The following is a 13157-nucleotide window of genomic DNA, read 5'->3' as shown; positions in this document are numbered from 1 at the left end:
AGTTAATAAAGGAATTCAGATTCGCTGATATTGTTTTTTTAGTTACAGTACATTAAACTGTCTTTCAACTCGTTAACGCTGTTAAAAATCATATGTACACTACACATTTTTGTTTAATCTCTCATTTTTGTTTAATCTCTCTCTCTCTCTCTCTCCTCTCTCTCTCTCTCTCTCTCTCTCTCTCTCTCTCTCTCTCTCTCTCAGAAAAAATTTAATAGACATCTCTAACACTAACAGTGAAGAAGAACAAGAGAGAGAGAGAGGAGAGAGAGAGAGAGAAGAGAGAGAGAGAGAGAGAGAGAGAGAGAGAGAGAGAGAGAGAGAGAGAGAGAGAGGAGAGAGAGAGAGAGAGTATTTATTTAAAGAACATGTTAACACCATGTCTTACCTTCTTGCCGATCGTCCGTCTCTTCCTGGCGTAGCAAATCCTACACCTGCGTTGGCCTGTCTCTAAGGTAAAGTGGCAATAAAACACATTTTTTATTTATTATTTCTTTATAATTATCTTTTTTACATGCTTCTTTCATATTATGCAGTTATGTTATTGTTATGTGTAATTATGTGTAGCCATTTATTAAGGATTTATTATGGGTTTTTAGGCTGAGGAACGAATTGAATGAATTACTATGTATTCTTATGGGAAAATTCGTTTCTACATCCGAAGTTGGTTGTGGAACAAATTGAATTCGTATGTAGAGGTACCACTGTACTTGTGTTGGAACAAATATTTCGCTTTTCTTTAGGTGAGTATATATCAGACACAAGCAATATTATAACAGGAATTATAATAAACGTCAAAATAGGGGCAATAAAACTCTTTAACAGTAATGTATTTCATATAGAAGGGTGAAATAAGACGCATATGATAGTGAAATTTCTATTTTATTCAGGAAAATATTCGCGTTAATATGAAATAAGGTAAATAAATTACAGTAAAATTGTTGGTTAACAAACATAGACTAAGGACTACAGAAGACAAGGGTGTGGAATCTGAAAAGGAAGAACTTGCCATTACACACATAAGGTTCCAAAGGAACTATAAGGTCTTTTAAAGTCTTAATTACACTTCATGTCCAAATAAACATGTGGCACACGAGTTCAAGTCTATGTTACTTCACCTTGTAGAAGAACAGTCTCTCGTGACACTAGGTGGCATTTAAAATCACTATGTATCGCACTAGGGTCAACACAGGCACCTGTTGAGTTAGAGTCCCGAAATAACTCACTGTCGTACGCAAGCACTAAGCAGAGGTTTTAATACACTACCTGCGGCTACCACGAATCTTGAGTTCATGCACCTGCTTCGCATAGTGTTTGAAAAAACACTCTTGAGGATTTCCGGCCTGTGAAAGATCGAAGGCTTTCGAAATCCATTGCTTGGAAGAAATTTAGGGAAGAGGCGACTTTTCTGGGATCATGACCTGCGGGTGTACTGTCAGGATCCGCTCTGCGAATAAAGTAGGTGATGTTCACCCATAGTTGTTTGAGTGACAAATTACTTCACGATGTTTCTCTCCTTTAAAGAGTTGTCCTCCGCTAAAGTCTGAAGTTATTCGAAGATAGACCTATAGACTCTCCACTGGGCATAGAGAGACATCTTCCTTCAGAGGGAAGATTCTCCAGGGACCCCACCTCTTAGTGGGGAGTTCATTTTTAGCGAGAAACGTTGGGTCAGGATAGAGGGTAAGTTCCCCCTGTTTTGGCGAACTGTATCTGGCCCTCTTCTCTAGATAAAGCCACTATTTCACTGACTCGGGCTCCTGAGGCTAGAGCAAAAAGGACTCAAAGTCTTTCAGATGGCAAGATTCATTGTCCAGACTAGAGGCAAAATGGAGCACCTTATCAAGAGACCAGGAGATGGGTCTCGGTGGAGGTGCAGGACGGAGTCTAGCACATGCCTTTGGCAGCTTGTTAAAGATGCTGTTGGACAGGTCTATCTGGAAGGCATAAAGTACTGGTCTTGTCAAGGCCGATTTACAAGTGGAAATCGTATTGGCTGCTAAGCCTTCTCCATGAAGGTGAATGAAGAAGGACAGACAAAAATCTATGGAGATTTCTGTAGGGTTTTTTGCCTTGACGAAAGACACCCACTTCTTCCAGGATGACTCATATTGCCTTCTGGTAGACTTTGTTTTGTATTCCTCTAGGAAGTCTAAACATTTCTTCGAGATACCAAACCTTTTCTTCACGGCTAGGGAGAGAAAATCATGAGATGAAGGTCTCGGGTTTTCCTTGATGAAGCGAAGACAGTCGCCTGCTGAACCTGCTGGGAGAGAACTGGGTCCGGCAGAGGGATCAGCTTGGGCTGTAGCTCCAGGACTAGAGGGAACCAGTTGCTCCCTGGCCACTTGGGTGCCACTAGGACTGCTGTTCCCTTGAAGGTTCTCAGCTTGGTGAGGACTTTCAGCTGAAGGTTGGTGGAGGGAACAGGTAAATCTGGGACCATCTGTTCCAGTCCAGGGACATGGCGTCCACCGCTTCCGCTCTGGGGTCCTCGTATGGGGCCACGTAAAGAGGAAGTTGGTTGATGTCGCTCGTCGCGAAGAGGTCGATCTGCAGTTCCGGGGACTTGATGAGAGATGAAGGAGAATGGCTTGCGTCTAGGGACCATTCCGACTCTATGGGGCTTGTCCTCGATAGAGCGTCCGCCGTCACGTTGCGGAATCCTTGTAGGTGAACTGCTGAGAGGTGCCATCTCTTCTTGTCCGCTAGGCGGAAGATGGGTAGAAGCACTTGGTTGAGTTGGGGCGATTGTGAGCCCTGACAGTTGAGACATCTGACCACAACGGCGCTGTCCAGAGTTAGACGGATGTGGATCGAAGGATGAGGGGGACAGTTTCTCCAGGGTAAGAAGAACCGCCATGGCCTCCAAGATTTTGATGTGAAACGTCTTGAATAGGGGAGACCACGTTCCTTGAACTTGTCACTGGTGGGAGTGACTCCCCCATCCTTCTAGCGAGGCATCCGTGTGGATGGTGACCGACGGAGGTGGTGGTTGAAGAGGAACTGATCTTTTCAGGTTCTTTGCCTCCGACCACGGCTTTAGGAGTGAGCGAAGCCTGGTTGGCAGAGGTCTCTTGAGATCTCTTCGAGCGATGGATGCGTTTCTTCTCTCCAGACTCCCAATGCATCTTTTAGCTGTACTCGTAGCACTGAGTCTGTCACTGAGGTGAACTGGAGGGAGTCGAGTACTTGTTTCCTGTTGGCGCCTTGAAATCCATTTGGATTTTAGAAGTCTCTTGACAGATCCCGCTATTTCCTTCCTTTTCTTCAGAGGGATGGAAAGACGGTGTGACTGAAGGTTCCAATGGATTCCCAGCCATTGAAACTGAGACAGTCGAGACTTTTTGGTGTTGATTTTGAAACCCAGATGTTCCAGGAACTGGGTCACCTTTTTTGCAAGCACGCGAGCATTCTTCTGACAATGCCGCCCAAACAGCCAATCGTCTAGGTAAGCCATCACCTGGACGCCTTGAAGGCGTAGCTGTTGGACGACCGTGTCCTGCGAGCTTCGTGAAGATTCTCGGGGCCACGTTGAGTCTGAAGGGCATGGCCCTGAAGGCATAATGTCTTCGTTGAAGCCTGAATCCTAGGTAGGAGGAAGCCTGGTGATTCATTAGAATGTGCCAGTAGGCGTCCGCCAGGTCTATTGAGACCGTGTAAGCCCTTGTGAGGCAGTAGGGCTCTTATATGTTGAAGAGTCAGCATCTTGAATTTGTTGTTCGGAATGAACTTGTTGAGAGGGGACAAGTCCAGTATGATTCTGAGTTTGTCTGAGTCTTTCTTGGGAACACAGAATAGTCTTCCCTGGAACCTGGTGGACTTTACCCTCTTGATCGCCTTCTTGTTCAAGAATTCTAGGACATATTCTTCTAGGATGGGGGTTGAGTGTTGGAAGAATTGGTGGAAGGTTGGAAGTGATGTTATCCAGCTCCACCCTAGTCCCTTCTTGACGATACTGTGGGCCCAAGGATCGAAGGTCCAACGATCCTGGAAGTGGCGGTGTCTTCTTCCCACCGGAAGCACTTCATTGCTTCTGGTTTACCGAGGGTTTACCACCTCGGCTGCCTGCTCCCCTTCTCCTCTCCCTCTGGATGGACGTCGAGAGGAGTCTTTGCCGGAGCCTCTACCTTTGGGGCGAAAGGTAGTGGATTGCCTTTCATAGGCTGGGGTAAAGACTGGTGACTGGACCACCACCGGCTGAGGGACCAACTGAAAGGTCTGCTGTGGCTGGGTCACTAGCTAGGGAGTAGCGGGTACCGGAAACTGGCGTTTGGCCTGACGCTGTTGGGGTCGGGGCTTGTTGGACTTCTTCTTAGGCTGGGAGACGTCATCCTGAGAAGATTTCCTCTTTCGGGACATGCCCCACTTGTTGAGAAGGTTCCTGTTCTCAGTGGCGGCTCTGTCCACAATCTCTTTCAGCAGGTCCACAGGAAAGAGATATTTGCCCCAGATCTTGGAGGAAATCAGTTTCCGGGGTTCGTGTTTGACGGTGGCATCCGCAAACACGAATTCTCTACAGGCCCCTAGGGCCTTGATGAAGCTGTACAAGTCCTTCAGCAAGGTGGCAAGGTGGGTCTTTGCAAGAACCATGTAGAAGCCTGGGACCCGAATGTCCCCGGCCATTGTCTCAAGCTGTACTTGGAGAGACAGAGAGGTAGCCAGCCTCTCTTTTGTGTCTTGCTCCCGACGCAAAAGGTACTTGGTGAGCTTGGGGAGGTTCTCGTTAAACTGACGTCCAGCAACGTCAGCCTCCAGCTTTCCAACCGTGAAAGTTAACTGGATGTCTTTCCAGCTTTTATCATCGGGAGGTAGGGCGAGGAGAGAGGCCTACATTCCTCCAATGTAGGGCAGGGTTTTCCTTCCTCCACCGCCTTCAACACTGAATGCAAGGCAAAAGGAAATACCATGGTGGGAGGAGCAAGAAGGACGGGTGTTTCTTGCTCAGGGCCGGCACCTTGGAATTGGTGTAGCCCCCTGCTCTTGAGGCAGTCGGCCAGAAGAGCTTGAGCCTTGGAGTGGTCAAACACTATGACCTCCTTAGGTTCGGTCTCCTCTTTGGAGACTGGTTCGGATTTAAGACGGACGTAACAATCCGGGTTGGCATCAAAACTAGGATAGAACTCCATCTCTTCTAGGGGGATGGCGCCTAGTTTGTCATTGATAAAGATGCGTCCGGTCGTGATGGGCATGTGTTTAGCATGCCTCCAGGGATTGGTCACTGAGCAGGAGGGAAGATCCTTGACGCTAATCTTCTTCGGCGTCTGTTTTTTTCATACTCAATATTTCTCTCTTAAGGTCCACCATGCCCCTGGCGGAACTTCTCATCCAGGAATGCCACTAAGGCTTGGAGGGTATCCTGGGTGCCCACCACTGCAGGTGCTGGAGTGGCCGATGTAGAGGGGACTGGTTCCGAAACCACGACGGAAGCCACGGAGGGTGCGCGGAGCGATCTCGCCCTCAGAATCAGGAGTCTCCACTTGATCTTCTTCTTCTTCTTGACCCTCAACCATCAGGGTCCTTTCAGTGTCTTCGGACACATCTGACATCCTCTCCACTTCGTCGATATGACAGCCTTGGAGAGCGTCCAAAACATCCGGTTCGACCATCAGTTGGACACAGGGGACCTCATCCTTGGGAATAACGGCATCTGCAGATGCCTTAGGAAAGAGCAAGGCTCTCATCTTCTCGTTTGGGAGGTAGGGTCCCGTGGCGTTCTTTTGGAAACCGTGCACCCACTTGCGCAGTTTCTCTCGGGCGATGTCCCCTGGTCTCCGCTGACGGAGGGTTATCGAACGCCTCATCGAGCAGGTTCTTGCATACAGTGCAGACCTCCGGATCCCAATAGCGAAGATTTCCCTTCAAGATCGAACAGCCGGCGTGAGTTCGGCACGCTAGGTGGCCGTCGAAGTTAGGGCGACGAACGCTGCAGAAGGCGCTGTCACACTTCACGTACTCCTCCTGTAAAAGAAAGAGGAAATGAGTATTTGGAAGTCAATACTATTATGACACAGTAATCTTAGATTAGAATAAGGTTATTAAACTTATAATATAAGATTCCTTTTATGTATAAGCTTAGGATAGGTAAGCTAGAAAGGAGGTAGGAAAGACACATACTTGTGCATCCCGCCCAGCCAATTGCCGTGACCCCACACTGTAACTAATTCGAGAGGGCCGTCATGGGCCCTGGGAGGAGGAAGAACATCCGTGCTAGATGAGCCAAGCTTAGGCTTCCTCTGGGGAATTAGGTATGGTGAGAGGGGGAAGCTGAATTCATTGTGTATAAGAAAGGGAGGGATAAGCTAAGCCCCCTTATCAGATTAGGTCCCGGGAAGAGACTGCGCATGGATGCGCAGAATATGCTGGAAATATTTTACTGTACAACTATACCCAATAGTTTTCAGACTAGGGTATAAATATACCATAGGTGTACTGGCTATTATCCATAGCTTCCCAATAATCGCTGCCGGCAGGAAGAAGGAGTGACTGTCCACTGTAAAGCCAAGATTGGTGGCGCCGGCAGCCTGGCGGAATGCCGGAAGCTCTGCTGGCGCCAGCAAGTCCCCATCAAGGTGAGACCCTTCCAAGCTATCAGTCTAGGTGGCAGAGAGAGAGGGTGACACCTTAAGGTGATGGCAGATTGCCGGCAAGCCGGCAGCCCCCGGCAGCCGGTAGATGACCGGCAACGGCATACCGACACTGATATCATTCAATGAGACAAGTAGGATACCGAAGACACTGATGGCTGGCGCCGGCAGAGTGGAGGCGGCAGTGGACTGGCACTGAGAGAGATAGGGATAGGATAAGAGGAGAGAGAGGGAAGGGTAATACTCAGTACCCATCCCCTTCTACCTCCGGAAGAAGTGTTCAAATGGAAGGGAGAGGGTGCGACCTTCCATCTGGCGGCAGAGAGCCGGCAGTTGGCTATTGTTGCCAGTGGCGGCCCAAGGGAGGACTGAAGAACACTCAAGAAGGGAGGTCCTCCGCCGGCAGACCGACCGTCGTATGCTATCCCATAGTTCGACTATATGCGGGAAGCGTAGCAGTACGGACTAACCAATGAAAGGTCCGAGCCGAACCCACAACCCGCTGGCACGCGGTGGAGTTGTTGGACGGCGGACAGGGGTGTGATGGCTAACCAACACAAAAGAGATGGAGGGGGAGGGGAAAGGGTCCTGAGAGAGGGTGTAGGGGGGAAGTTTAGCTCCCACCAACACTCCCAGGGGTGGGGATTCTGTTCAGGGCTAGCCTGTCTAGGTAGGAAGAGTCCATTCTTCAGCCTAGGGTAGGTTAGTACAGAGTAGGTACAGCACTAGTGTCCTGTCCTAAACTATAAAGAAGCAGAATCCCCTTGGACTGCCTAACCTAGGCTAGGTGAGCTAGTCTCCTAGACCAGGAAAGACGGGTAGGACAAGTCGCTAGGCCACAGGGAGGAAGGGTCATAACCCAACCAAGTGTGGACTAGGGGGAAGGACAGAGCCCCACCACCTTCGCCCTCCAGCAGGGACCAGAAGGAGAGTACATTCTCCTAAAGGAGAGCTGGGGGCGAACGACTGGTACTCTGAGATTCTGTCCCAAACTCAAAGCGCATGTACTATGGCAAGGAGAAGGGAAAGAAAAAATCCTAGCCGAACCTACCCGAATGTATTCGAGGTTAGGAGGGCTAGGATGTAGCCTAGGCTACCTCAGAGGGAGGAGATTACCTTGGGTAAGGTAACTGGGGAGGTGAGGAAGTATACAAGAGCCCTAGCGTTAGGTTAGGGACAAGGAGTCGACTACCAAGATCACCGAAACCCCTTGTATACTTCCTAGAAGGCGAAAAAACATATGTGCAATCACTGAATCTTGTATGTATAAATGCCTATATCTTCATTTCGTAATACTGTATAACACTAGGAACACTTATTATATCATGCAAGAAGTAAACATGAACACTTAGGCTATGGAGCCTAGGGGCTAGGCTAGCAATCTAGCATAGGGTTCGGCTAACTGTGTTCGCTGAAAAAGAATACTATCGGCATGATATACTGTAACTAATTCCTAGCAATGAAGACTAAATAACTAATGTTGAAAACTAGTTATAAGACCGGGAAGGGCTGTTCTGGCTAACTAAATAGAGCATGCCAGGTGAACAGCAGTGTCGCAACATGACGCCTCCGGTCGGGGCTCAGGTCCGCCACAAAACACAGGATTTAAAGATAAAAAGTCGTTACTTTACGGCTGGAGCTAATTTATACAATACAAGAATATGGTACAGTACTCAACTTTCCAGAAGAAGGTGAGGCTGAAGATTGCGACACTGATGAAATTACTTAGCGAGCACTGGGGAAAAACACCTAGTTAGAGACGCTACGTAAGAAGGAATGAGGATAGACGCGTGGATGTGACGTCAGTCAAGATGGCGGCCAGCTATGGCAGCCGTTTGTTTACATCACTAGGTACCGTAACAGTAACGCAGGAGGAGAGCTTAGCAACGGCTCCTCCCATACTTGCCACACTCCCCCTCGAAGCGTAAACGCTATGTGGGGTGCATATAGCTATGTGGCGTGTCAAGCATACGTCCCCTGTTATTATACGATACCCTAAAGGGAAACCTCATGGGTACTCGCGCCAGAAGTTAGAATTCTGTGAAACCTTTAGTTTAATTCTCTGGGAATATCTACTGTAGTCATATATACCCTAAGGAAGCTACTGAAGGAACCTTCCATCAGGACATAATGGCTTGAGCCCAAAAAACAAATTTGGAACTACAGTAAATTTGTATTTTTCCAAATTATACAAATCTGAGTTCTTTACACATACTTGTCCCGGCCATCACCTGCCCCCTAAAAGTCCTGCCTGCAATCAAAAGTGGAGAGTGCTCACTGGGTGAGAGGTTGGTCTACCCTCCGCTAACTAGCGAAGGGTTGTTGACACCTCACGTAAAAGTTTTTATGGCTAGATCTAACCTATGCTGAAACATACATCCAGGGCTGTTTCTAGTTCATTAGGTGCCCCAGGCAAGAACTCGTTATAGCACCCCCCTTCCCTCCAGGCTGGAAATAATAACATAAACAATTTCAAACACAACTCGCATCTCAAGTTCCACAACAAAACAACATACTTTATTAATAAATCATCTTCACGTATATGTATACACAACAAGGAAAAGTATAGACTCAAAGTATACAAACCATTTTTGTAAATTTTAATAGAATAACACCATCATATATTTTTATTGCAAATCCTACCTAAGATAAATTGAAAAGGTAATCTTGCCAATCTAAAACCATAGAACTCAATGCATATATGTTGAGGGCTATGCTAAAACTATTATATACAAGTTTTCTTCACTGATTTTTCATATTTAAAACCTGACTCTTCTTGACTTTCTTACAGCAAATTCATCTATAGTGTCATCATACGAAATCTGTTTGGATATTTCTCTATTGATACTAATTATTGCCAGCCCATTTAGGCACTCCTGTGACATAGTAGACCTTAAATATGTTTTAATGAGCTTAAGTTTAGAGAAGCTTCTCTCTGCAGATGCCACAGTCACAGGTGTAGTGACAGCAATTCTTAATGCGACCCATATGTTTGGATAGATCTCTTTCAGGCCATTCTCCTCCAGAAAAACAAGAAGGTCTAATGTTGTCATATTTTGTTTTGGTCATTGTTTTGGAAATGACTGCATCTCTACAATCAGTTCATCATAATTTAAAACCAGAATGATCCCCAGATGTGAGTGTATTACAAAAAATCTTTTGCCTGCTTTTCTAGCTCACTAGATGTCAGGTCAGAGAAGTTTATGAGAACACTGAATTTCTTTGCAACATCACTCATCATTCCAGTTCTCTCTCTCAGAGATTCAATGGCCATATCCACAACTACATTGAAAAATGAAAACTCCGATTTTTTCAAGGCATCGGTAATAGGTTCATCAGGGGCCTCATAGGAAAACTGCCTTCTAGTAGTTCTGAGTGTTTTCTGCTTTAGAGCATGTAGGCCTATGATTAAGGTCTACAAGTTACAATTAACCTCTTAAGAATCCTTGAGAATGGGCAAATGTCAATATTAACTAATATAGCACAAAATTCGATATTAGAGTAATCCAGGAAAACGTTAACATTTAAAATAATAAGAATTAATAATAATCTTCTCAGCTTTATCCCTATTTATTCGGGGGTCGCCGTTTATAATGAGTCAGGGGTGCCAAAACGTGGAAATGACGTCATAATTATGGATTATTTTGACCTCATTTATGACAGGAATCAACGCAAAATAGCGCCTCCGGTTTTGACCGCGAAAAAGTGATGGATGTCCTATCCATTACTGTAGATCATTGGTTTATAAGGTATACTGTATACTGCCTGAATTTCATTCGAATTTTCAACTCAGAAATATCTCCAAAAAGTGAACTTTGTTTCTTATAAAAACTATAGGCTAGGCTTATGCACACACAACACAGCTGCACACTTACCTCTACTTAGGGCTGGTTTTTCCTCTTCCTCCTTTTTTCTTTTCTTGTTTGCTGCACCTGACAGCTTGGACTGCCTCTTCATGATTGATAAAAGCTTGAATGCTTGACAGCTGCGTTGACAACTTAAGAAGACTTAAAAAAAGAAGTAATGGTTGGAGTAAACACGATGCTTAGAACTTAACTAAGGTGGTGTCGCGAGCAGGCGGCTGTCTTAGTTTTAAAGCTCCTTGATACAGACGACATCTACCTATACAGTGTTGCCAACATTTCCAAAACATTAAACACCGTTGCATCAAGTATTAACGCTTCCATTATTTATTTATTTTCACGTTTACACTTGTATTTATTTATTTGAATTATTCACGCAAAAAATAATACTTCTCTCATTTATTCTTATTAATTTTGGATGGCAATTTGGTGCCCCCCAAGCAAATGGCGCCCCAGGTGACTGCCTGTGTCGCCTTTGCCTAGAAACGGCCCTGCATACATCCATAGTAAAGAAGAAAGGTTTATATAATTAGAAAAAATACAAATTACTAACAAATTTTTCATTTTGTTTCAGAAAACCAAAGAACATCTGCTTTACCAGGTGAAGATCTGTTTCGATCGTTCCCTTCATGTCGTAGACTGTGATGGAATCAAGGATGAAGAGCTTTTGATAAATCAAGGAAGTTGTCCCAAGGAAGGCATCCTTTACCCAGCATCAGTCGAGTTAGTACAGTACTGTAGTTTTAAATTTTCAAGTGTTCTTGCTAAGTAGTAACTTGATGGTATCATCATCATCATCCCCTCTCTCTCTCTCTCTCTCTCTCTCTCTCTCTCTCTCTCTCTCTCTCTCTCTCTCTCAAGTTTATTACTAAAACAATAAACAATATAGAATATCTATAGATAAAGGGAATTTTTATAATTAAATTAGTTATTTCAATATACTGTACTGTACATATGTTAGCCATCTCTCCTTAATCATTTGATGCCTTTGTCTTCTTGACTTATAAATGAAAAAGAAAATTTTCCCCCTCCTGTCAGCCCTAGTCATTCCTTAGATGGCACTCATAGTTATAACCATTACTTCATATAATCTGAGTTGTTATGGACTTAAACTTTTATATCACAAAAGTGAGGACTGAACTGTATTGAAATGAAGAATGTTGTTATTCAAGGAATCTTGCCTCCTAATCATCATGCTGACTCCCACATTATATTGGAGTGGGATCGCTCTTGTGTTTGTTGCCTCTGAATCTAGCTATTAGTAATGCCAGTGAATCTGGCTTTGAGCAATTCTTAAGTGAAACTACTCACAAGTTTGGTAAGTGCTTGTTTCAGGTATTCACTGACTCAACTGGTGTTATAACAAGCAAGGTTATTATCTCTCACAGTATTTGTTAAAGAGGTGTCTCACACTATAGTTCTTATGATACCATATTATTATTATCATTATTATTATTATTATTATTATTATTATTACTACTTGCTAAGCTACAACCCTAGTTGGAAAAGTAGGATGCTATAAGACCAAGTGCTCCAACAGGAAAAATAGCCCAGTGAGGAAAGGAATTATGGATATAAATAAATTACAAGAGAAGTTATGAAGTATTAGAATAGAAATGTTTTAAGAATAGTAACAGCATTAAAATAAATATTTCATATAAACTATCACAACTTTGAAAAACAAGAGCAAGAGAAATAAGATAGTATAGTGAGCCTGAGTATACCCTCAAGCAAGAAAATTCTATCCCAAGACAGTGGAAAGACTATGGCACAGACTATGGCGCTACCCAAGACTAGAGAACAATGGTTTGCTTTTGGAGTGTCCTTCTCCTAGAGGAGCTGCTCACTATAGTTAAAGAGTCTTCTACCCTTACCCTTAAGAGGAAAGTAGCCACTGAACAATTGCATTGCAGTAGTTAACCCGCTGAGGGAAGAAGAATTGTTTGGTAATGTCAGTGTTGTTAGGTGTTTGAGGACTGTGGAGAATATGTAAAGCATAGGCCAGACTATTTCGTGTATGTGTAGAAAAAGAAAAAAAAAAAGGCTAAACGAGTCTCTTTTCTCTTTTACCCCAATTAGCTAGAGGCTTTATTTCCATTAACTATAGATAAAGCAGGCTAAACTTATGCACTAAAGAAGCATGCTTTAATCTTTTATTTCTTGTGCCTCTATACACAAATCTGCTTATTCAATTACAGAACCTAATAATGAACATTGGATTCATAAATGCATGAATCTGTGACTTACTCTCTTACAGTTTGCATTCTGTGATAGGCTTCCTCTTATCACCTGCCACTTTTTTGCACTACCAATTAAACCTCTTCTACCATAAGTTTGTCAGAACAATTTGGCAAATATCCGTATTTGAAACCAGATAAAGTCCCACCTTTTAACTCCTCAAATTCTACTACCAAATTAATGGTACCAGCATTTTTAAATACAGTACCAAACTAATTCAAGCTGATTAGGCCAGGATGTATGCAGTCCTCGACAAAAATGTAATGAACTATTAGTTATGACTAAGCATATTGGGGCGATTAGACGTCACAGGGGATGAGGAGACGGTAGAAAGAGGTGAACATTTTATGTTTCTATGTGAACATACAAACCCTCATCCTATGATTAGGGTGATTACTTCAGCGCAAGCTGGAATCAGTTGTTGAAAAGGAATAACGAGCAGTTATCTGACCGGTGTGGGAGCGTGGTT

The 13157-nt window shown here is 44.3% G+C and overlaps 1 protein-coding gene across 2 annotated transcripts in view; it reads left to right on the top strand.

Annotated features, from left to right (window-relative positions):
- Positions 1 to 13157, top strand: part of RNaseX25 (Ribonuclease X25) — a 161336-nt gene that overhangs the window by 109095 nt on the left and 39084 nt on the right. For both annotated transcript variants that reach the window (XM_068356286.1, XM_068356287.1), the window contains exon 6: positions 11025 to 11173. In XM_068356286.1, the coding sequence (XP_068212387.1) occupies positions 11025 to 11173 (149 nt within the window). The remainder of the gene's footprint in view (positions 1 to 11024; positions 11174 to 13157) is intronic.

The sequence above is a fragment of the Palaemon carinicauda genome, chromosome 32, assembly GCF_036898095.1.
Source record: "Palaemon carinicauda isolate YSFRI2023 chromosome 32, ASM3689809v2, whole genome shotgun sequence".
In the NCBI taxonomy this organism is placed as follows: domain Eukaryota; kingdom Metazoa; phylum Arthropoda; class Malacostraca; order Decapoda; family Palaemonidae; genus Palaemon; species Palaemon carinicauda.
Note: the sequence above shows the minus strand (reverse complement) of the source record. Positions and strands in the feature narration are given on the sequence as shown.